At 29.3% G+C, this 24,586-nt stretch overlaps 1 protein-coding gene across 3 annotated transcripts in view; it reads right to left on the reverse strand.

The window, feature by feature from the left end:
- Positions 1-24,586, reverse strand: part of vari (MAGUK p55 subfamily member vari) — a 109,931-nt gene that overhangs the window by 14,999 nt on the left and 70,346 nt on the right. For all 3 annotated transcript variants that reach the window (XM_076399853.1, XM_076399854.1, XM_076399852.1), the window contains 3 exons: positions 10,224-10,378; positions 5,566-5,725; positions 1,286-1,543 (listed from right to left, as the gene is read on the reverse strand). In XM_076399853.1, the coding sequence (XP_076255968.1) occupies positions 1,286-1,543; positions 5,566-5,725; positions 10,224-10,378 (573 nt within the window). The remainder of the gene's footprint in view (positions 1-1,285; positions 1,544-5,565; positions 5,726-10,223; positions 10,379-24,586) is intronic.

Here is a 24,586-nt window from a genome sequence, read left to right on the forward strand (position 1 = left end):
TCCTTGGCCGACACCGACTCGGACCACATTTGGATTTGACAAATCATTTATCACTCGCACATAGCCATATAAATCTAATACAATAAACAACATAATAAACCATCATAAGACAGCCAAAAAATAAATCAAGTTTAATAGGCCAATGTGTACTATAAATGCACTCTTTTCACATTTAAGACGTTAACCGAGCATAATTTGCTTTACATTGTCTGCTTTCATTGAAAAAAAAAAGTGAAAGGTCCATCGTAGTAGTTTATTATGGAAATACTCCATCTAACAAATCATACAGAAAATGGTTCCGAAGAAGGCAAGGAAATGAAGACATTACTCAAAAAAGATACAAACTAAACACAAGAGGATCTTTCACAATCAATTGAATTATGCAACAAGCATTTGGGTGCAGGTATTTAAAAGCCCAAAATGTAAATAAAAAAGGTATATTCTTCAATAACACCAAGGAAAAGGAGAAGCTTAGAACTGTTATAACCTGGCAAATCCATTACGGATTGGGTACAAATGATAACAAATAATAAATAAGTATATACTCAGATCTCGCAATGTTAGCCGGAAGCTGCTCCCTCTGATTACTGATCATTTCTCACGAAAATAGAATATGATTTTACAGGTAGTAATCTGACGATAGAAAATACTTCAAATTTTTCGAGTTGTTTTGAATCTATCAAAATCAGCGCCAGTAAAATCTGTGACATAAGTAACACAGGTATAAAATATAAACAGTCCCAAAGTATAACCTTTATTTATTATAGAAAATCCAATTACAGAAGTGAAAAAGGCAATTTTCACTTCTTCATGTAATAATTATTGGAAACAAAATGCAATTAAAAAGTCAAAGATAATTAATCATGCATAGAAGCCATTTAATATGTGGAACTCATATATTACATCTCCAATTCCAGTAAAATTAAATCATCAGAACGATGTCGCGTAGAGCACAAGCGGAATTATTCATATGTTCGGCCAGGGTAGATGTTTTACATTTGAATATGATACGAATGAAAGCAGATAAAATTGAAATGTGATGCTATAATATATGAAAATTGAACAGAGAAGGATTTTTTAAAAATTATGTTCATAACATATGAATAGGATAATACATAAGATTGTTCATTAAAATAAAGAATTTATTTTAAATATATGGAATATAATTTTCTATTATGCTGTTACTAACAAATATAAAATATATTACAATGAAACATGTTTTTAAAACAAAATCAAAAAAAGATTAATATACATTTATTTTAGCGTGTTCTAATAAAAAGCTTACCGTTAATTTCTTAGTGACCCCATTTACACCATTAGACACAATCGATGCGTGAGTTTCAACAGCTGGGGCATTTCCCACTTTTAAAGTAACAGAATCTTTGCTCTTCGCTACCTCTACCTGTAAGTCTTCCGGCGATTTAACCTGGGTTCCGTTAACTTCCAAGATAATATCGCCCACGTGTAATAGTCCCTGTTTCTCTATCATACCACCCTCTAAGATTCTGGCTATTACAAGATTATCGTTGTCGTCTACTTGGACCTTGAAAAAATACACAAAATGTTAAATATACGATACTTGTTAGAAAAATATCTGATTTATTTAAAGTTCAATCTCAGAAATGATATATGTTCGCCCTGAATTATTTTACTAACCAGAGTTAAATTCGCAATCAGTTATGCATCTAAAATAATATACGTATTTTTATAAGAGTATTTCAAAATGTTTGTGTTAAGTACTTCGAAAGAAAGTTAGTGCTTGTTAACTGTGCCAACTAAAGTGTTTAGACTAAAACGTTTAACGCCATCCAAACTGATTAATAGACGAGTATATAGACTGTAGAGTATTTTTTCTTATATAAATAATTATTTTATTACTTTCACTGTACCTTTCATGTCACTGTAACATTGAAATATCGAAACCCAAGACTTTTGGAACAAAATTAAACGATATTAAAATTTAAAGAATATATCATAACTAACAATAATGCAAATTAGTTAATTTACTTATGTCCATATATAATAACAAACATGTTTATTAGGACTATTAATTCAACACTTCATATAAAGCGAATACACAAGAAGGAATTTTACAACCATTAAAACTTAGTAAACTTGTAACATTGTATAAATATTAAAATTTCTCCATATATAACCGTTAAAGCCTATTATGAGAATATAATTAACTATTATTAATAGAATTACTGATGAATTATTAATCAAAAATGGTTTTCAGTGTATTATTGCAGAATAACAGATATAAAAGAAATTATTTAGGATTAAAAGTTCCGATGTTGTCATAAAAGATCCATTTTTAGCTTTTCTATTAAAGGAACATCTTCCAATATATCCGTTTACATGCTCATTTTCTAGTAATGCTACTTATACTATTTCCGTCTTGTTTCCTTAAAAAACTGTCTGATAGAGTTAAAAGTTAAACATCAATTACAGCATCTTTATAATAGCTGTATAAATTATATTTTAAAATCTACAGTCTACTATAATTAATTAAATAATAATGTATTATTGCTTTCAAAAACAATTTTACATAGTTAACTATTGATTACATATCAATTCTAGATTAACCAATTTGTATAATTCACCTGTCATCAATTATAATCAATGTCTAATGGAGCAATGTGTAATGAATAAAGAAAGAGTAGGAACTAGGGAGATATGGATAGGGAACTAGGGATAGACCCATTGGCCAACATTGTCAAAAAAGTGACTGTAACAAGTAGGTCATGCGCTATCAATTTTCACATTTATTGTTTTAAATTACCTGTGTATTTAACTTCTATGTTCATTGTCTTCTTATATTCATAACTATATCTGAGAATCTCTTTAAATTTGAAAATTGTGATATAACTTTGTATACGTTGTTTCTTATAATACTGATATAGAAATTACTTATTTATTATTTATTAGAAACACTTTCAGTTAGATGGCTAGCCTATCAATAATCCATTAGCTCAGTTCACGTTTGCAAATTGTTATTTGTATATGACTCTATTTCTAAATGATTCTATATATCTTTAATTTGCGCGAGGGAAACTTTTATTAAGTGCATATATTGTTTGTAGACAAGCTCCAAATTGCAGCTATACTTTAAACTATGCTAGCTAAACTGATCTAGCTAAATATTACCATTAACCTAAAAAACTTTGAGGAAAATCGAAAATCGAAAAGTTAATAATTATTAAGTTTGTATAGTTATATAGTTATATAATAATATATTAAATATATAAATAAAAGTAGAAACATATTTTAATATTTTCAACATAAATACGTAAATTGTTATATTTCATGTAAAATTAATTTACTATGTTTCATTATGTATTCTGAACTCAATTTCAATGTTTCACCTAAGGGTGCTATTTACTTGAAACATTGGAATTATATGATAAACTTTGGAGCTAACCACTAAGAACGGCGTAGTTTTAAGTACGATAAATATCACACAGTAGAAAGGCAACTTTGTAATTATTGAAAATCTAATTTAAAAAAGTAGCGTTAATACTATTGACAGCAATTTTTTCGCACCATTAAACAGGTTTCTTTAGTATTCAAAAGTGCGAAATACTGCAATAATTCATGCCAAAAAAAATATTAAATAAGTTAAATAAATGAGTCACCGACTGCTTTTTGATGCTGTAAACATTTTTTTTAATAATATGGACAATATTAACGCTTGACTTCCTTAGAAGGACCATGTCAAAAAAACTCCAATTAAAATACCAAACAATGTATTCAGTTAAAGGTATGTTTTGCGAGAAGTGATAACAACATAATAAAATATTTCAGAATAAAATCCCGAGAAGTATTGTGGGTGCAGCCAGATACCATAGGAATAAATACTTATACCGAGACATTCGAATCCCAACTCACAGGAGAAAATTAAGATATTCGCAACAAGACATGAGGAAAGACTCCCATGTAACCTCTAACATAAGTAACACTCCCATGTAAACACCGAAAGTAGCCGAAGTCTTGAACAACACTGAACTAAGACGCAGACTTAAGAGAACCAAATTCTGTGTTCTTGTTTAATTGTGTGGTGAAGTGCATTAAATGGTAAAAACACTGAAGAGTGTTTTTTATTTTATTAGATGCTAAGGGCCAATGTGTATTCCTAGATAAGTACACGTACCTAGTTTTTGTAGACTGTAGACACAAAATGTAAGTTAGTCTAAGCAACCGCTAGTTATAATAGAACAACAAAATTAAAAAATGTCTAAAATTTCGATGTCTGCTTTGGCGTATAATTAAAAAATACTTAAATATAAATAAAATTACGATATTCATAAGAAAGGTATATAAATTATTTATATTTTATGATAACAAAATACCTTTCAATTATAATATAAACATAAAGAGATCTTTCTTAACGATAATGTAGAGCCGTATATGTAGTATAATATTATTGACAGAATTTAGGAAATAATTACCGCACAATATAAACCAAAAAAAAATTATGTAACAGCTAAAATAATTAAAGGAAACATATAATGTCAACCTGACCTAGCTAAAACAAACTAGACCAGATAAACCAAACAATACAGGCTAACATCAATTGTCGTAAATGTCGAAAAACTATCAAGAAAAAATGTAAGAATTGAACAAAATAATGTCTATATCTGCTATAGGGCGTCCAGAATTTAAAAATACCGTACAAAATATGGTAATATTCATAATAAAGACAAATTATTTCCATAAGTATTATTTAAAAGGAATGAGAGAAAGTTATAAGATATCAAAACTTTCTCAAGTCCCGTTTGGCTAACCTTGAAAACTCCTCTTGAGCAAAAATTATCAGATCATAATCTGTAGTAAATGTAGCGTAAATTTAAAGCCATTTTATGTCATCTTCCATAAGAACATAACGAAAATGTCATCAATCGATCCGTTAATTAATTTTTTAAAAATAAAATAAAAATAGTGTTAAGTGAATCTGCTCTTATAAATTCTATATATAAGTATCTATATATCCGTATTCATTTAAGAAAGTCGTATCAGCGATTCTACCGATTCTCAATCATCTTTTAAGTTCTTCGTTCATTCTCAAAAATGACTAAAAAGATTTTGGTTATCGATTCATCGCTTTGAATGATAATCAAATAAATGATCAAAATAAAAGACCCAGAAGTATTTTCTTAAGTCTAAATCTGCAACTTCGAACTCAAAGGTAGTACGAATCAATTTTTTGACCTAAAAGTGAGAGTAGTAAAATAATAAACTCAGATCATTTTTCTCAAGCTCACATAACTCAATCGCCATCCCTCAACTTAGTGAAATAAAGTACTCTCAGCTTATCAGTACTTAGATTCAGCTTTCTCCACAAAAATTTTTTTGTACACGTAGAAAAGAATTTTCGTCAAACGAAGAGGTAACAGTTGTAGTAAGGAGATATTTTGCAACCACTACCGTGATAGATACACAACATAGACATGAAGATTTTCTTTACACCAAAGCTTTTTTAATAAAGTTTCATTGTTAAATATACTAATATTTAAATACCATGAATATTATTATTTGAAAAAACATTAGAAACAAAAATTAGCTTACGGTTAATCCTAAAGGCTCGCCTGCCTTTTTCCTGACGCCAACCATCCTAATGGCGTCGTTCGTCATTCCGTTTGGGAATAACTTCAGGGGTTCAGTCTTTTTATAAGGTTTAGGGTTCTGTATGATGTCGGCCACTTTATCGTGCGTCTCCAAGAGCGCCCTGAAACAATTTATAGACTTATAAATCACTAGCCAAACCGTCCCTAATCTCTGGGTTATAGAAAATATTTCCACTATATTTTATTAACTGACATATAGATCATCACTAAATTTTATAAAGACAAATTATATTATATGAGAAAAAAATAAAAGTCTAGCTAAATAAAGTTTGCGCAGATGATATATTAATCAACAATCAACAATAACAACAAGTACGATAATAGAGTGATATATAATATAATCAATACACTAAGGCTAAATAGTACAACAATAATTACAACTGTTATTAAAAGTTTCCGGTAATTCTTGATTATATAGTAAATTAAGTGATTTATTGAATAATAAAAAGTCCAAGTATTTATCTAACAAATAATTGCATTAAACAATAAATTCATACATATATGGTCAAGTAAACGTCATTACTTAAATGCTGAAAGATACATGATTACGTGTTGTCATGTATTTTTATAAATTTTTTTCACCTCACACAAAATCTTGGCTTTTTGGCATGTGCCATTTCGTCGAAGTGTGAACCAAAAAAATTTTAGTTCAATGAAAATATCTGAATTTGTACCCAGTAAATCATATTTGCGGGAAGTTTTACTTTTTACGTCAAATTGAAATAAAAAAACGGTTGAAGGTCACCGAATGTTCGGAGAAGCTTATGGTAATCATGCTTCATCGATTTGGACATGTGATACTAGTATAGACGTTTCAAAAGTGGTGATTTTGACACCTAAAATAAAGAGTATTCTGGGCAGCCAAAAAAATGTGAAGACAAGGATTTAAAGCCATTATCCGATGGTAATCAATGTAAATCGTGTAATGTGTGAAATGTTGCTTCAACGGCAAAACCAGTTTTTTGTATCGTATTATTACTATCTGATGAAAATGAATCTACTACGGAATTATCCAAAGCGAAAAAACATGAGGACAACCTGATCATGCATCAACATCAACGGCAAAATCGAATATGCATGTCTCCAAGCTATTGCTCAGCTATATTTTACTAGTAGTATACTATGAGCTGCTAAAACTTAATGAAACCATCAATGGGAATTACTTTCTACTACAGTTTATGCGTTTGAGCCAAAAGTCTGCGTGAAAAATGGTCGGAACACGAGCAAGGACCCAACAATGTTTTTTTTGAGTCTGACAGTGCTCGACTACCTGTTGCAAAACCGGTGAAAAATACTTCTATATTACAATTACTTAGAAACATTATTGGATTGCTAAGCGATGACGATGTAGATGATGCCAAGTGTTATTCATCACCTGCTAAGCTGAATCAAAGTTCTTTGAGCACTTGAACTGGTGTTTACTCCAATAAGCCTTGTAATTCATTGTGTTCGACCTTTTTAGTCCTCTAGCTAGTTCTTTGCACTTGGCTTCAACATCGCCACTTTTATACCATTGAAACAAAAACCGACAAGAAATATCTTAAAATCAAACAACAAAACTAATGGATGTTGAAAATTTCTTCGTTCCACGCGTTCATAAACTGTGAATAATTTATATGTAATTTATTATAATTCTAATGGTAAAACGGTTAAAGAACAGTCAAAACTATCGAATTCAACATTTGCGTTAGGCACTTTAACACTAATGCTTTGATTTTTCGACAATACATATAGCTCTTCAAAATGCATGCAAACACCTAACAAGCCCTCTTAATTTCAATGTACAAATACTGACGTAACTAGTGACTGTTAACGCAGAGTGTACGTTGAGAAGGTTCATCTGTCAAATATGAACTACAAAATAATGATTAGTTCAGCCGGTTTAGCTATACTGGCTCAAAAAAAGCTGAATGAAAAAAAACAACTTAATGACAATTAATATTAAATTAACAGTATTTTACAAAATATTTTATAGATAACACACCAGCCCATTGTTTACCAGCAGCCCCTGATTCAGTAGTCAACTCTACGCAAAACAACTGCTAATTTTATTTGGTTAAAGGCTAAATAATAATAATAACGCATATATTACCAGAGGTCAGATTTATCCGCGAATGGTGTATGTTTGTAGAGAGCTTTATTTCACTGTTTTAAATTTTAAAATATGAAAAAACATCAGACCTCCAAAAATCATCTTAGTTTAGCTAATTAAAGAATTTAAAGAACTGTTGAACAGTAGGCCGAGGGTCTTTGAAATGATAAACAGAGAACGAGAAAATGGGGTTATATTTGAAAAAGTAAGACATTTTACGTTATATTATAATCCATGGCAAAAAATAAATTTATTACAACAACCCCCAAATATATAAAATGATATCAGTTACAAAGCGGCATATCAACGAGCAAGCTGCAAGCTCACGCGGTATATTTGGTGAGATACAAATATTTGTATTAAATAAATAATTTTTATATCAAATTGTGATCGGATAGATTTTGATCATCTCATGCAAAAGGCATTATCATTTATATGAACATTTAAAATAAAAATGAACATTCTCAAATGAACAAAGTATTGTACATATGTTGTACAGTTATGTAACATATTTAATACGTTTTTAAAACATATAGCCTCATATTAGATACAGCCGCAGCTGCATTATAGGAAACATAACATATATAATACAATTTAAATCAACAATCAACTTTTACATCAAATGAAAATCAGTCGAAAATTGAATTACTTCGAATGATACTAACTATAGCAGAGGTAATGAAGAACCATAAGATAAAATTAATTTGAGTTTAAGAAAATAGTTATTATAACATAAAGAAAATAATTTTTCGAGATGAAATAGTATTCATAAAATTAAAAAAAAGATATTTGGCCAAATGTATAAATTAAACTTTAAATATTTTACTTAAGTGGTAAGGATAACATTCATTGAAATACATTTAATAAATTCCAATAAATGAATGGTGTACAAAATCCATGGTCAAATGGTTTCATCTAAAAAGTAAACAAATTCGCTATGGTTTCTAAAGAAATTATGAAGGTAAATTAAATTAGTTTATTTTTATATAAAAAAAGGAAACTCTTTCAGATCATATAAAAATATTCAAGTTAAAATGCGTATAAAATACTCAGTTCGGCCTGAAATAGTATATAACATTATAGTTTTATTAAATGTAACACGTTAAATATATACATATATATACACATGTATTGTAAAATAGATATAATTATATATATTTGTTATTATAAAACATTTATTTAAAAAATTGTTTAGTAGGTTTTGTCGTGGTCAGTAAGTTCGTGTTTTTTTATTTGATTAACCGACAAACATCCTATTAACAACGTGAACAATAATTTAGCTTAAGTCTACACTACTACCATGATTCTTAATGAAAACAAGAGACTAAGGAGTTGTGCGTATCTAGTACTTCGTTTCAGAACCTAGTTCAGATATCAGAAAGAAGGGATTGATTAAAATTGAAAACAGCCAAGCAGGATTTTTATTTCAATTATTTAAACTACCTAGATGTAAAACTTTTAGAGAAAATACCTAGTTTTCAAAGGAGAAAAGGCAATACAATACTCTCTACTTTCTGACTTCCGTCATGCCTCAAAAAATGCATATACAGAAAATTATATTCATCCAACGAAGAAATAATAACAATTATAAAAGTGCATTTCGATAAAAATATAACTGGAATAAATATTATTTATTAAAAATATATTTATTGATTAATGATGTTATTGAGACATTTCTCTGCATAAAATAACAGTTTTCCGTTTAGTATTATTCAGTTACTCAATGTATATTGACGGTAAGCATTCAACGCCCAAAATTTCATTTCGACATTGTTTACTTCTATTGTTTGATTTGAATAAATTTGCTACCGAACTCAATGAAACACTTTTAGAAACTTAAGGTGATGCTGCTTCGTCATATCCCAATTATCTGTTCTGGTTTTGACGATTTAAATATAATGTAAATTACTGCATTATGACATTGACAAAAACTACCTGAAGAAGAATTTTCAGACAACTTAGCAGTTAATGAATTTACTATATTCAGACATTTACATAAGATGGAAGATATCGCATAAAATAAATATATTAACACATGAATTGACTGAAAATACCATTTCGAATTGATCCAATACAGCAGATTCAAGGCAAAAAGGAAGAGTTTTCCATGGCGTATCCCAAACACAAAAAAGGCATGGATTGGTTCAACAGAGCCATCCACATTGAAGTCGAAGCGGAATATTCATGGTTAGTCCTTCTGGGCATATGCTAGGATCAGCAAGGTATATTACGAGCTACTAAAACCGAATGAAATTGTTACTGCAGATTTCTACCGATGACAATTGAACATATTTTAACGACATATTGTTGAAAAAAGCAGCAACGACAAGTATCAAACAGCAGAAAAATAAAAAATTATAACAATGCAAACAAGTACTTCATAAATTTAGAATGTTTAAATTGAATAAAACATATTTTTGACCCTCGAAACCGCGTCCCTTATCATTTCTTTATAAGTCGAACCTGTGAAAATGTAATTACTAAATTAATATTTTAATTTAACTCACCTAAAGTGTGGTTTATTTAATATGTCAGATAATTCTCTAGCTTCCCTATTCCAAGATCTATTACATCTAACGAAAATATCCTTCGATAATTCTTCACTGTTTAAAACCTCCGGTGATGAAAGTGTTGGTGGTCGATCTTCTAAACGATCTTGAACCTAGAACAATAATCGATTGTCACTACAAAAATAATATCTTATATTAATGTATAAGTCTAAATATTAGAAGCCATAAAATTTTGTGAAATTGCAACTGTAAAAGTAAATATCAATGAGCATTCTAACCGTCATAAATCTTTTTGAGAATTCATCACTGACCGGTAGCTTTACTAGACCTCCCACTGACCTCGGGCGTGTGGCAAATTAATAGGGAAACCCATCGACAACACAGAATAAACACCAAAAGTACGAAAAGTTTCAAAACAACAACGTCTTTGTTTGTCGAAGTATCGTTTATGAATTAGCCGTCCAGGTGGAACCCCACCGACACATTCCGCAAACAAAGAACCCTTAACGCACCTGACTTCCTTTATATCATCACATTCACAGACGGTATTTCTACCTGCTTCAAGGGCTGGTGACTTTTAAACCCAACCTGTTACGACAATTTGAGTTTCCTTTTCAAATAAGGTTACTTGCATATAGACACTGGTGAACGTAAATCGGGGACGTAATCTCGTTCAACGTGAATGAAATTTTAAAATATATTGTAAGATAATATTTTGTCTAACAAGCCTCCTTTGATGTCAAATTTAACCCACAAAGGGAACCTGCCGATTTTTATTTTTTACCTTTACATAAAATTATATTGGGTGCATGTATTCTGATCCTTTCTTCAAGTTAAAAGGGCATTTAATGACAAAATTGGCATAATATATACCAATCAAAATATTTTCCACCAATTTCTACAACCCTTTGCTCTATTTCTGGCAGCATGGCGACACAATGTCGAAAGAACGATATTGGTTTGGTAGCTATTCTATCATCGATCCATTTTTGCTGGATATACGAACCTCCCATAGAGTATATCCTTCTTATCAACTCTTGTAACATGTGGTCGAATGTTGTCATACAAAAGTATGACTTTGCTTGTGTTATTCATATTGGCGTTTTGCTTAAAAAATACGTTGTTCAACTGACATCGGAAGGCGTTCAGTCAGAGTTTTATTCGGCTTTACCAGTTTGTAATAAACTACACTTTTCTCATACCAATATGTGTACAGCAAACCTTAATCGTCATGAACATTCCGCTTCGGTGTCGATGTGGATGACTCGAATTGACTAACCCATAACTCAATAAAAGTAGTAGTAATAATCTAAACTTTCGACCAATATATATCACTTTTTTCGAATATCCAGCCTGTTCTTTGTCATTGATATCAAAATCACCAACTTTAAATCATTGAAACCAAATCGACAACTGGGATATGATGAAGCAGCATCACCATGGGTTTCTTAAAGTGTCTGACGGGTTTAGGCGCCAGATTTTTCAAACATCAAAACAAACAAATCAATCAACAAAAGTAATCAATCCCAAAAATGTTATTTTGAGCATTTTTTAGACACGATAAACAAATAATATTAAGTAATAAACTTATTTTGTGTAGATAAACGCTAAAAACATTAAATTTAACAGTTAGGTTAGGTTCTTAGTTGTTTATATATTACAGATATATCTGATCAAAATTTATGTAGGCATATAATATATGATTAATATATGTTGTTATTGTTAATATACGTTCAAATAATCTATTTCATTTAATTTACTGTGTCTCATTTTCATTGATATCTAGTAATTTTTCTCGATTTTAATTATGTCTAACCTAAGTTGATATATTTTTAAGTAAACCAAAAAATTAGTTACTCAAAGCAAGATCCTTAGCCCTCGCAAGCATTATTGTTTTCATCCAAGTGAATATACAACAGAATATAAAAATTAAATATTTTTAACATTCAACAAAACAGCAAACATTTTAAAGGCACTTTCCAGAAAAGTCCGTAGTTTTCACAGTTCAAATCTCTTTTATATATTATAACGTCTCTTGAAATGGTAATTTGTGTTTTAGAACGAGAATGAAATTGAACGATATCATCTGAATACGATGGTTGTTCGATAGTTTTTCTCAATTTCTTTGCCATACACTTGTTTGATATGATAGTGTTATGATATAAAACCTAACAGTGTTATTTTCAAAAACCTTTTTTGACGAATTTTCTCCCTTAGCCCTTACACTGTAATAATAAAAAAAAACCAGAACCAGATTTTGATCATTTTTAATAGCCTATAGCAACTGTGTGTTTTTGGTGATTTTCACTTTTAGAGACTCGACAAATTAAATTCCATTTTTAATAGAACAACACTTAAGACACATTTTTTGATGATATTTTTATACATAGCTAAAACATAATACACTTGAGATAAATCGCCAACATGGAGCACTGCAAAAAAACTAAATGAGAGATGATATTTAAACACCGCGTTGCTTTTCTGGAGCTCCATTTATTATCACATACTTATAGCCACAAAGAGAGTAGGTAAAGATCAACTTTTTTCATATACCTTAATTACAAATATTAAAAATATTTATTTATACATATTAGGGGGTTTATTTATAGACTTTTATACTTACGTTTAATGGCTAAGACAAAACAATAGAAAGTCACTTTAGTAGAGCATGAAACCTGCCACATTTGTTAAATTTTGCAACTTGAAAAGTTTTTTCTAACTGATTTTTTTTCTTTTCTCAAAAAAACACTCCCGGCTGCCTTAATATCTAATAAGTTTATAAATTACCATTCAGTTGGTCCTAATGCATCTATGTGATAATAACTTCAATTGTAAGTCTGAAATATAAAGTTTAAACCAAAAATATTAAAGGTAGAAGATACGGAGATAATTATTAGATGGCGATGCAAATAAAACTCATGAACTGAACAACTGTGTTTCAGCATAAACAAAAATCGATAAAAACATGACTTAACAGATGGAATTAACGGAGAATATATATAAAGAAAAAACGAAAAGCCTAAGAAACCAACAGGATTCCCAGTTGCTTGGCAAGATTGTTGTTTGAAACCTAAATATACCTGATATTTTCAGTACGAGATTTAAGGCTTAACGTAAAAACTTTATTTAAGTTCGCTGTAAACCCCCATCGATCGCTCTAAATCAAATTTAGAATCGTGCTTGCGCAATAATTTATTACCCTTTAGAAGTGTTAAAATATATTGTACTCTCCAGTTCATTACATGAATAAGGCTTATTTTTATCAGAAAAGTTATATAATATTGATTGCACGGTATATATAATACTCACTATTAGTCATATTCATTTTAGTACATTTATTTCATTCGTTTCAAAATTCCATTTTTGTCAACATTTTTCCCGGTCGTCCAAACATTTGTTGAATGAGATTTCTGGAATGGCTTTTATGGAACATTTTTGATTCGATTTTAATCTACTAAGTCGACTCAAAACGATATGGCCGAAGTATTTTTTATACTAAGGTACAGCCAGAAATTCAATGGAGCTAAATAAAAAGTAATAGGGTAGTTATGCAATTAATCAGTTATATAAATGATTATATTAACTTTCGATAAAAAAGTAACTAATTCTGTATAGGAAAATATTGTATATATAATTGTAATTGTAAAATATAATTCTGACTTTTAAAAGAAATTTGCAATAAATACCCCACTTTTTTTCGTTCATAGCCCGTAATATACGCAAATATAGTATAACGTACGTCCGTCCATAGTGGTATATGATTCGTGAATAATTTTATATGAATTGTTTAAATCCGCGGTCTGCTATTCATTTTGAACGAATTACAGTTAATTAAAAAATAAAAACATTTAGTGTCAAACAGTATGGAACATGTACATTTTGTATTAAGATATAGTTACTAGTCGTCATCTAGAGAACTGTAGTCCGGTCCTTACTTAGTAATTAGTTAGTTAGTCTCTCAGAGCTGGGAATAATACATGCTTTTCTTTAATTAAAATATGAATTACAAAATACTTGTGCATGTAATTAAAATATGAAATAAAAAGTACTGTTAAAAGATGTATTTAAGATACAAAATACAGTACTGTAACTATTTTTATTTAAAATTCAAAAGACACTTTATAAAAGAAAGTTCCAGAGATTTTCACCAGAAAACAGCCTATCGTTAGAGCATTAATACAACCTGCTACAAAACAGAATTTCTGCAAGTCCTGATGAGCACAAACTTGTGATATGTATATGAACACATGCTTTATATTTGAATAGCTTTGAAGGATGGTAAGCATTTTGCTTTTGTCGTTTAGAAAGCTGACTAATTTTAACTTCATTTTTTATATCTGCAGTTGATCACTGTCCCTGTCCACAACAATAAAATCATGATCTTTACTAGTACTGCTACTCCTGTTATTTTACTTTACTAGTACTGCTCCCGCAGGTATTATTTAGTAATTTGATTTTTAATTTACCCCTAAAACATGAATGATAAGATTATGAATTATTTGCTTCTCATCTGACGTGATGCTTTCTAGTAACCAATGCACTTTGTAACTAAGTACACACTTTTCTGCTTTAACGTTTCTTTTGCAACACTGAATCTATCAGAGTTATGAGTACTAACACCTGTTCCCTCCATCCTCAATGTTCCCACTAGAGTCACTTATTTTATATATACGTTTCAATATAATTCTTTCTAAAATATTATAAATTATAACCAGCAATGGTCGTTTGAATTGTTTTGGTAGTTTTTCAGTATTAGTTGTACCATTATAAAACATAGTTAACAGATATAGGTCCTACACATTAAAATAAACTTCAAAAATCGTTTTTATCGTATTATATATATATATATATATATATATAATCTATATCTGTTGACTATGTTTTATAATGGTATATATTTAGTATCAATATATATTTAGTATAATAGTCGCGATTAATACTGAGCACGGCTTTACCGTTTTCATATGATTTTTTAATTCTCCACCTATGTTCACTTATGCCCATACTATGTCCATCGTTAGTTTTCTTATGATCGTTAATGCTGCTACAGCTACATTATTTAGTCTATAGATTAATTGATTTTGCTTGCACCGAGTTCTGTTTTTTCACATAGTCTTCGTTTCATTTTAAAATTTAATTCATTAATTCATACTGTCATAGTTCGTCTCTTGAAATTCATCAAATAGTTCACCACAAATTGTTCCAAATTCGTTATTTTGAGACAGTAGTCAAGAAATTACATTTTAATTAAAATATGAAATAAGTTCAAATTTCTTATTTAGGTACCGAATTTAATATAAATGTCATGTGTGTAAAATGTATTTTGGTGAACCCTTACAGTCGAAAATAAAATAATGAACAGTGCATGTCAGATGGAAACAAATTATATTATCCTTTAATAAAATAATTACTTAAATTGAATCTAGGGCTAGATTCTGGTATCACAACATAATGGTTCATTCACATTTATAAAAATCTCTTATATTAGGCATATAAATCAATTTCAAAAGATTTAAACATATGGTGTTACTGTGATTAAATAGCATCGGGTACATTTGTAACAAGCTTCATCTTGAAGACAGACTGACAGACTTCATTTTTCAGTATGTATCATTTAGTGAACTTTCAACAAAATATATTTTCACTGCATTGAAAATGCCTCATTTGTATCGAGTAAATCCTTCTTGCGGGAAGTTTTTTTTTACTTCAATTCTTCCAAAAAGTCATCGAATGCTGTGTAAAGTTTATAACAAAAGGACTCCGTCGAAAAGTAGCGATTTTGACACAGAAGACAGAGAGCATTCTGGATAGTCAAAAAAATTTAAGAATCAGAATTTGAAGACATTCTCGATGAAACCATTTGTGGCGACAGCTACAACCCTTTAGGCCACCACGAATTCACCAACAAGTACAAAGGTTGGCAACGCCGGTGGATTGGTACCATGCAGTTCCAGGCTATAAAAGACCATCACGACGACGTCTCGCTCTCTTTTCTTTTCTCCATCCCCTTACAATAGTACCACTTTCACAGCGCTACCATACTTCCTCTACCTAACCTAATATCCTGTCAATTCTCCCGTCCACCACATGTATAATTTAATATTAAAAATAAACAGTATTTCTCCAACCGGTGTTTTCAGTTCTCGTGCAAATTCCTTCCAAAAATAGTAGTGAGTGTTCTGACAAATAATTGCAGCGGCAGCCACACATTTCGACCGACCGACCGACCGACCCGACGAACATACCTACACATCTATAACGATCGCTATCGACTACAATTGATCCGTTTGAATTTAGCTCTGCGAGAAAAATAGCCGAAATACGAGAAAAAACACCACCATGTTATTCTTCAGTACAACAAGCCCAGCCGCATGTTCCAAAACCAGTGAAAACATAATTGAAAACTTTAAAGTGGGAAGTGGTACCCCACCCGCTGTATTCTCCAGATCTTGCTCCTTCTAATTACTACCTGTTCCGATCTATGGGTCGTGACCTATCTGAGTAGCGCTTTACTTCTTATGAAGATACCAGAGAATTGGTCGATTCGTGGACGGCCTCAAAAGACACGTCGTTCTTTCGAGATGGAATCCGTAACTTACTGACTGAAAGACGGGAAAAGTAGTCGCTATCGAATACTTTGAACAAAACGCATTATACCGATTTTTCACAAAAAAAGCTTCAAATTAAATGAATCTTTTGAAACTAATTTATAGACATAATACTAAATTATATAACACTTATTTTCATTTTCTAAACAAATTAATTAAATGAAAAATGAATATCAATGTAATATTAACTTGTAAGACATGTTTTAAATGTTTTATAAATACGACAAAGACGCGGACCTTAGCCAAGTGTTATGTTTCAAAACAAACATTAAAATGCTTTACTACCATATTTTAAATCAAAACAATTTTGGAGCAAGGTCATTAATTTCTGTGCAAGAACATAACTGTTGTTTACAAACAGGCGATACCACTTAATGAGTAATAAATTTGTTTTTTAGATAAAACAATATTGTCACATTTTTTAGGACTTAACATTAATATTAGTTTAAAAATAACAACTGATTATATTATCTACGGAAGCGTATCAATAAATTATGTATGAAAATATTACGAACATTTTTATTAGAATATTATTGTAGTATACTTAGTTACAAAAAAGAAAATGGTTTTGGTCTAAAAATGTAGTTTATATATAGATGGTTTAAGAAATACAGTTAGGCTTATATAATTTACGTTGCACTTTCTACAGTTATCCATAAAATGAGAATTTCATCACCACAAATCGTGATTTTCTTGTAACAACAATAATTGCTTCTTGAGATAGTTAATTATAGGTATTTTGCCACGGAAAATGTTTTTAAGGAAAAAACTAACATTAGGTACCTATACCGCCGCTTCAGACAATTCTGAAAATTCCATATATTATTAATTCTTAATGTTTAAATTTTTTGATTAATGGTGGATATATTTGTTATTTTATTTACACTTAAATGCTTCGTTGTCCGCTATATCTTTTTTCTATGAACGTGTTTAAAACAAAATCGAGTCAACTGATTCATGGATTAATCGAACTGAACCGGTACGTATTTGAAACGTGTGATCCACTAAAATCTCTATTGTAGTATGAGTAACATAGAGAGTATAGACAAAATATATGAACAATATACAAATATACAGAAGGCACATTTTATTGCATGTTGGTACCACTGTTTCTATGTAAATAATATAACGCGTATATGTTGCTCAGTTTACTTTCCAAGTCTTGTAGATTATATTTCAGTGTATTGTATGATTTATTTTGCAACAGTGAAAACAAGCAATCAATGAAATGTGAGATCTCTCACACTTCGAAAAAGGGTAAAATCAAGCATACAGTAATCTTCACCGATTCCTCTCAAATTTTTGCTGTTGCAGCTGTGTTAGCCGTCTCTTGTAAAGAAAATAGACAACATATTTTCACACTTTCGATATTATTTTCTGAGCACTGGCAATTACATAAATTCAAACACATTTTTATTTGTAGCAGAACCCTACTCAGCAGTCCTCTTCTCATATCGCACTTACCGAAACTACATCATATTGCTCAGTGTTTTGATATTATTTAACATAAACAGACTTTTGTTCCTTAGCAATCCGCAAAATTATTGTTACTAAATAATAATATTTTACCTATAATTCATACTTTACACGCGTATTGTTTAATGCTAATTTTATCTCATAAGTCATTATGTATATATATATATATATATATATATATATATATATATATATATATATATATATATATATTATTTATTTATGTCTTAAGTTATCTTAATTATATATACTAATCCGGGAATAATATAAACATAAAATTAAAAAAACCATCTAACCATTACTCTCATAAACACCAATGCGTGAGCACTAGGCACTGAAATTATAGCCAGGAATACATGCAAATATCGGCGAAGACACGAAAGCAAAACCCAAAGTTAACTGACAGTGACAGAAATCAGCGAACATTAAAAAGGATTGTACCCGACAACATAAAACTCGGTGGCAGCAAAAGTGACAGCAGATGAATAATATTGTTTTGACAAAAACAGTACTGTAGGAGCTCCATAAAAATAACATTCGTGGAAATTCTTTATAACGGAAGCCAGTGCTAAGCTCGGAAAGAAGTGGGGCAACAACCATAAAACCTACTTAATGATTGGAATTATGTGAATTATGATGTTCACTACGATTAACATATTACTGCCAAACACTGCCCTATTCCATTTTAGGAGCATCAGAATATCCTCAGACATTGACCATTACCTCCTCAAAAACGGTATTGACATAATTATAAATATATTACATACGAAAGTTACACAGTACATGAAACAATAGATCTTCTCAACACATCATAAATCTATTCATAATTGACATAATATAAACAAAATAATATAACTCTTATATGCAAAAAAGCAGACTAAATATAATTATTTTCTTATTAAAAAATAACCTTGCGCCAAAAAATCTAAACGCTGCAATTTGTATTATATGAAATGTGAACCAATAAAGTTCAATGTCTAGGTAAATAAACCATGAATTTCGGTCTATAAATATATTTTAGAGATTTAAAAAACACCGATATTTTTGTATATGTAGTACCTGTATGAAAAACAAAAATTAAATATAAAAATATTAACTGGAGATGATTAAAGATAATGATGGTTCGAAATCAAAGTGTTGAAGTATGTTGTCCAATTATCAAGAGTTACATAAACCTCTCCTGCTGAGTGGTCCATATTTCCCACTAGATTTATTGTTATAATTGAAAGTTATTTAGATCATTGCTGATTAATTAACCTATTTTCTTTATGATCCCAAATTGTCCTCCGTCCATCTAAAATGCTTTAATGAGTCATATTCAAGACTTTTACTAAAATGCTATCATAAAAAACATATTATAACCTGGATTCCCAACCGTAAGAATTTAATGGAAAATAAGATTGTTGATTGTAGATTAAATATGTTGCGATCTAAATGAGTCAATTTGTTCCTTGTGCCTTTTTAATAAAATACATTTGCATCATTTCTAAATTTATAAGATTGTTATAATTTTATTTTTACTATTTTTTATATTTATAAGTTACTATATTTAACTTGTTCTAAACACCTTTATATAAGTTTAACGCCAACATCTTAAAAATATAAATAAGATATATTTAATAAAATAATATATTTTCAATTAATACTAGGATATAAAGCTAGTTTATCAAATAGTAGCTACCTGAAAATTTATCCCCAAAAGGATTGATATATATTTTATTTAGCTGACAGCAATTCTAATACCCTAAAGCCTTTTTACCTTAAGTAACAACACCCACATTATGACATGGTTATATTTACCTGCTGTATTTGGTGTGATATTTTGACCCTTTCAAGTACACAGCTCCATTCTAAGGCAGGGGTAAAATAAGTGTCCTTTGAATGAAAGGTTCCATTACATGACCGTTACGCACAACCACTTAATTAACCCATTATGTCTTTGGATGTCGTTTTGAATTATATACTACTTCGTCTTATAAGTCAATATATTAAATTAATTATATTATTAGTCTGTTCTAAATATAATTCTTGGATATAATAATTAAGATGTATTAATACAAACTTTTATAGCTGGAGATTAATATTAACCGAGCCAAAACTAAACTTTCGACTGTAAGGTAAAACAATATAAGTTTGCAGATTTTTTCCTATCGTAACCTATAAATTATAAAACTTTTAAGTAGAAAAATTAAGTAAGTAGAAAAGTAAAAACATTTAATATGTCTACCAAAACAAAAGTTGAACTTAGGGTCTCTTTTATACCTTAATAAATATATTTTTATAACTTGCCTACATTATATTTAAATAATCCTAAAGATCCAATGTTATAGCCGGTAAAAGTTAGGATAAATATTTAGAGAACCATATCTCTTGTTGAAACATGAAATCAAACATAAATCAACTTACTACAAGAAAAGTGGCGGAAATCTACATAGAAGTTTTTTCTATAGAAAAAAATTGGATTTGTTAAAATATTAAATCATAATTATATATATGAAAAAGTAATTTAATGGCTAACTTAAAGCAGCTTATGATGATACAATTCCATCAAAAAATAACCTTCCTTGACGTCGACGCTCAATTAATAACTTACGTTTCATCCACTTTTCATCACCCGTAATCATTCGTTTCAAAAATATGTCAATTTCATTTCGTTTCAACAGGATGTGGAAACAACGTGTTGGGCTTCTTTCAGTGTCCGGTCAAAATTCAACTCAAAACTATTTTATGGTAAATATTTAGTTATTTCTCTAAAAATACCGTAAGATTAAATAAGTCGGACTCCCTTGATACTTTACAAGGACCAATAAGTTTCAAAGAATTTAGGAAGGAAACAATTCTGACAATGGCGCTTGCTTAAGCGGTCACAGCTAAATAAGTAAAAAAGCAAAATATTACGAAGAGAGCACACTGAAACCTCCATTTTCAAATCGGAATAACTTTTGACTGAGGAAACAAATTACACCACTTTTAGATCTGAAATATTCTATAAAGCATTTCCTTATAATCGCGCTATAGTACAGCTTCATTAAATAAACATTACTGGATATACGTGATTATTGAGTGTGAGTGATAAGTCAAATTTATTAGAAAAAAACTAAAATAATTTTTCCCCAAATTTCTATTAAGAATAATTTTAAAGAGAACAATTCTTATTGTCCTGTATTATTATTAAAGTATTGCAAATTTTAACAATGCTCGGTTCATTTTATATTTTATGTTAAATTATATTTAAATAAGGTTTCTATCCTATTTCTAGTCTTTTTTACATAAAGAGAGTATTTACAAAAGATCTATGCTAATAGGTAATTTCCTGAGGCATTATAGACATTTAGATACTATATATAATGTGTAATATAGTATACTATAATAGTGACTTGGATTAGAATCGGATATTTCCATACTAGCAATTAACTTTTAATAACAATGCCATCATGGCATTACTACTAAATTTTGTTACTAATATTAGCAAGGAAATGTTGAAAAGGCAAACAAAAATGTCATGATATAATATATCTGAAAATTACACTGTAACGTCCTAGTTAATTCCACTAACACATACGTCAGGGTGTAATGTATATCGCCGCAGTATTATAGGTATTCTTATCCTAAGAATGGTGAGTATTTCCGACCAGCGTTAAAATAATATCACTTCTTTAAGTTAACCTAATTTACAAATACAAATAATATACTATTAAATTAAGTTTTAATTTATATAAATGGTTTAAATTATCGCAATTTAAGTATTTCAAATTAAGAATATCTTTGTGTTTACGGCATTTAAAAAATATAGCTCAAAAACAAGCGTTGTAAATCGACATATTTCAATTGTTCGATGATACAGGAAGCTGTCACTGTAATTAGTAACAATAAAGATTGTATTCAACACATCAATAAAGAAAGAAGAACAATGAATGACGTACCTGAATTACATTAATTATTAAATTTTATTTAAAACATATATTGCATGTTGTAAGGATGTTTCTACCAAAATATCAAACATTTGTCTTTTAACTACTATTTACTAATTGACATTAGATATAAATTGTTTTGTTTTTTTTTGTTCTGTTTTAATATTTTCTGAATGTTGACGTATCTAGTTCTTTGGGAAAAAGGGGAGGCTGATCTGGGTCATCGATTTCTATTTTCCAAAACAGGCAGTGAAATATTCCTGAAGCATATTTACTGAAAGAACTAACACAATTTGTATACAGAACAACTATAATTTTGGTTAATATGACATAGTTATCACAATATAAAATATAATAATTAATTTTATCTAAAATGCTACTTATATATTTTATATTTATATGTTAATTGTTACATAAAATTATTTGCTTGCATGTTGATCAGCAAAATCTATTAATAAAATGCAAAATGTCATGTAACTATGTAACAAATTGTTAAATAACCTAATCTAACTGTTAAATTTAATGATTTTTAAATATCTACAGACGAAAATATATATCTTCAAATACTATCTTTAAAAGATATTTTTATTTTATTTTTATTTGCATATTCTCTCTTACTAGTTTATCAGCATTGTTGAATATACTCTATAGCTGTTACTTCGGTTACAGTTATCTGATGTAGATTCAAGTGAATAATTTGACTTAAACTATTTATACCCTAACATGTTCTGCATTTACTGTTCTCCATCGTTGATAATAGGTACATATATTCTCGCATAAAACATACGGTTTACGGAACCGTAGCAATGCCATATAACGGTACTCTCAAACGCTAAAATATATAAATGAATATAAACTTTATCTCAACCGTATGCAAATATTATTTCAATAAAAACACAGTTTCATCAGAAAACATTTAACCTGAAAAAGTTATAAAAGCTCGGCAATATGAGACATACATTTTAAATCGTTCAATATACTTTAAGTTAAATTTAAAGGTTTTAACGTTTCTTTTACAGATTGTGTACATAATACGGGAAAAAGTTTATATCATAAATAAATTAAGTAAAAATAATAAACATAATTAAACAATTTAATAATGGATTCATTTTGAGGAAAAGGTGAATTCATATTTTTCTTTGTTTCCAAAGTTACACAAGATCTTTCTACTCAAGACCAATACATCCCTGAATAAGTCTCCGATCTGACATCTAGATGATACTATCATTAACAATAGCTCCATATCATTTCTGATTCGTTTCCGACATGGAATACTCGATCACATTGTTTGATAATTTGAAGGTAGACTAAACCTTTAAACGTGAATGAAAAGCAGAATGATTAATATTCATAAACTGAATTTAAATACCATTATATAAAGGATACATTTTGTTGGGCGTTCTAGTCAAATTTCTATTTTCTAAAAAAAGTTTCTCTCAGATCGGCGACTCAGTGGGTAATTTATTAAAACATTATTTGTTCCATCAACATTCCTAATCAACAATTTTAATTTCACAATGCTGCTAAAAATAAAATCAGTAATCTGCGAGTCTATTACTTTTTATTCACTTTACTTTTATTCTCTATACTTTTGTTAGGGGAAACTCTATTTGCTACATTGCCAGAAGGCCCAATTTATTTAGTCCTGGAAGACTATTAGATTAAGGCAGCTGTTGCGTTCTTCAGTTAAGTCAAAAAGGCAACGAAATAGCCACTCAGCAAGTATAATATAATAACAGAACAACATTAGAGACAGTTAATATCCAATTAACTATTTTATATAAAATATTTTGCAAGATAGACATCTATTTTTGAAATGACTGAGAATATTAATTCAACAAAATACCCTAAAATATATAGTTTCTTTTTCGATAAATTTCCCTTGGCACTAAATTGCACAATAGGAACCAATTTATCGATTGACTGTCAAGACTGCAAAACATGCTGTCAAAAGAAGTTTATCCTTTATTTTAGCTGATAAGAACAATTGGAGTTTTAACTACTAACGAATCAAAAAAATATATATTGTATTAAATAATATTATAATTTGTATTTAATTTATAAAAATTATAAAATTGCGTAAAATATTATAAGTGCTTGGGTTTTTAGGAAAAAATTGTTAAAATATATTTCACTTTTCATTTCATTCATTTTTCAACTTAATCAACATTTTATTATCTGAATAATGAGTCAGTTGATTAATAGTTCCCATTAATTGTTTTGCCATTTTCAAAGTAGTTGACGTAAATTATGGCGCCTTGCCTTGCCTAAAGCGTTCTTTTATATCTATTATAATTCATTGACGTAAAGTCAATAATTCTAAAAAATTTACCAATAAAATACTATCCTGACTAATACTGAAATA

The sequence above is a fragment of the Rhynchophorus ferrugineus genome, unplaced genomic scaffold (assembly GCF_030347505.1).
Source record: "Rhynchophorus ferrugineus isolate W39M unplaced genomic scaffold, kcgeb_rfMv2 rfM3, whole genome shotgun sequence".
NCBI classification, from domain to species: domain Eukaryota; kingdom Metazoa; phylum Arthropoda; class Insecta; order Coleoptera; family Curculionidae; genus Rhynchophorus; species Rhynchophorus ferrugineus.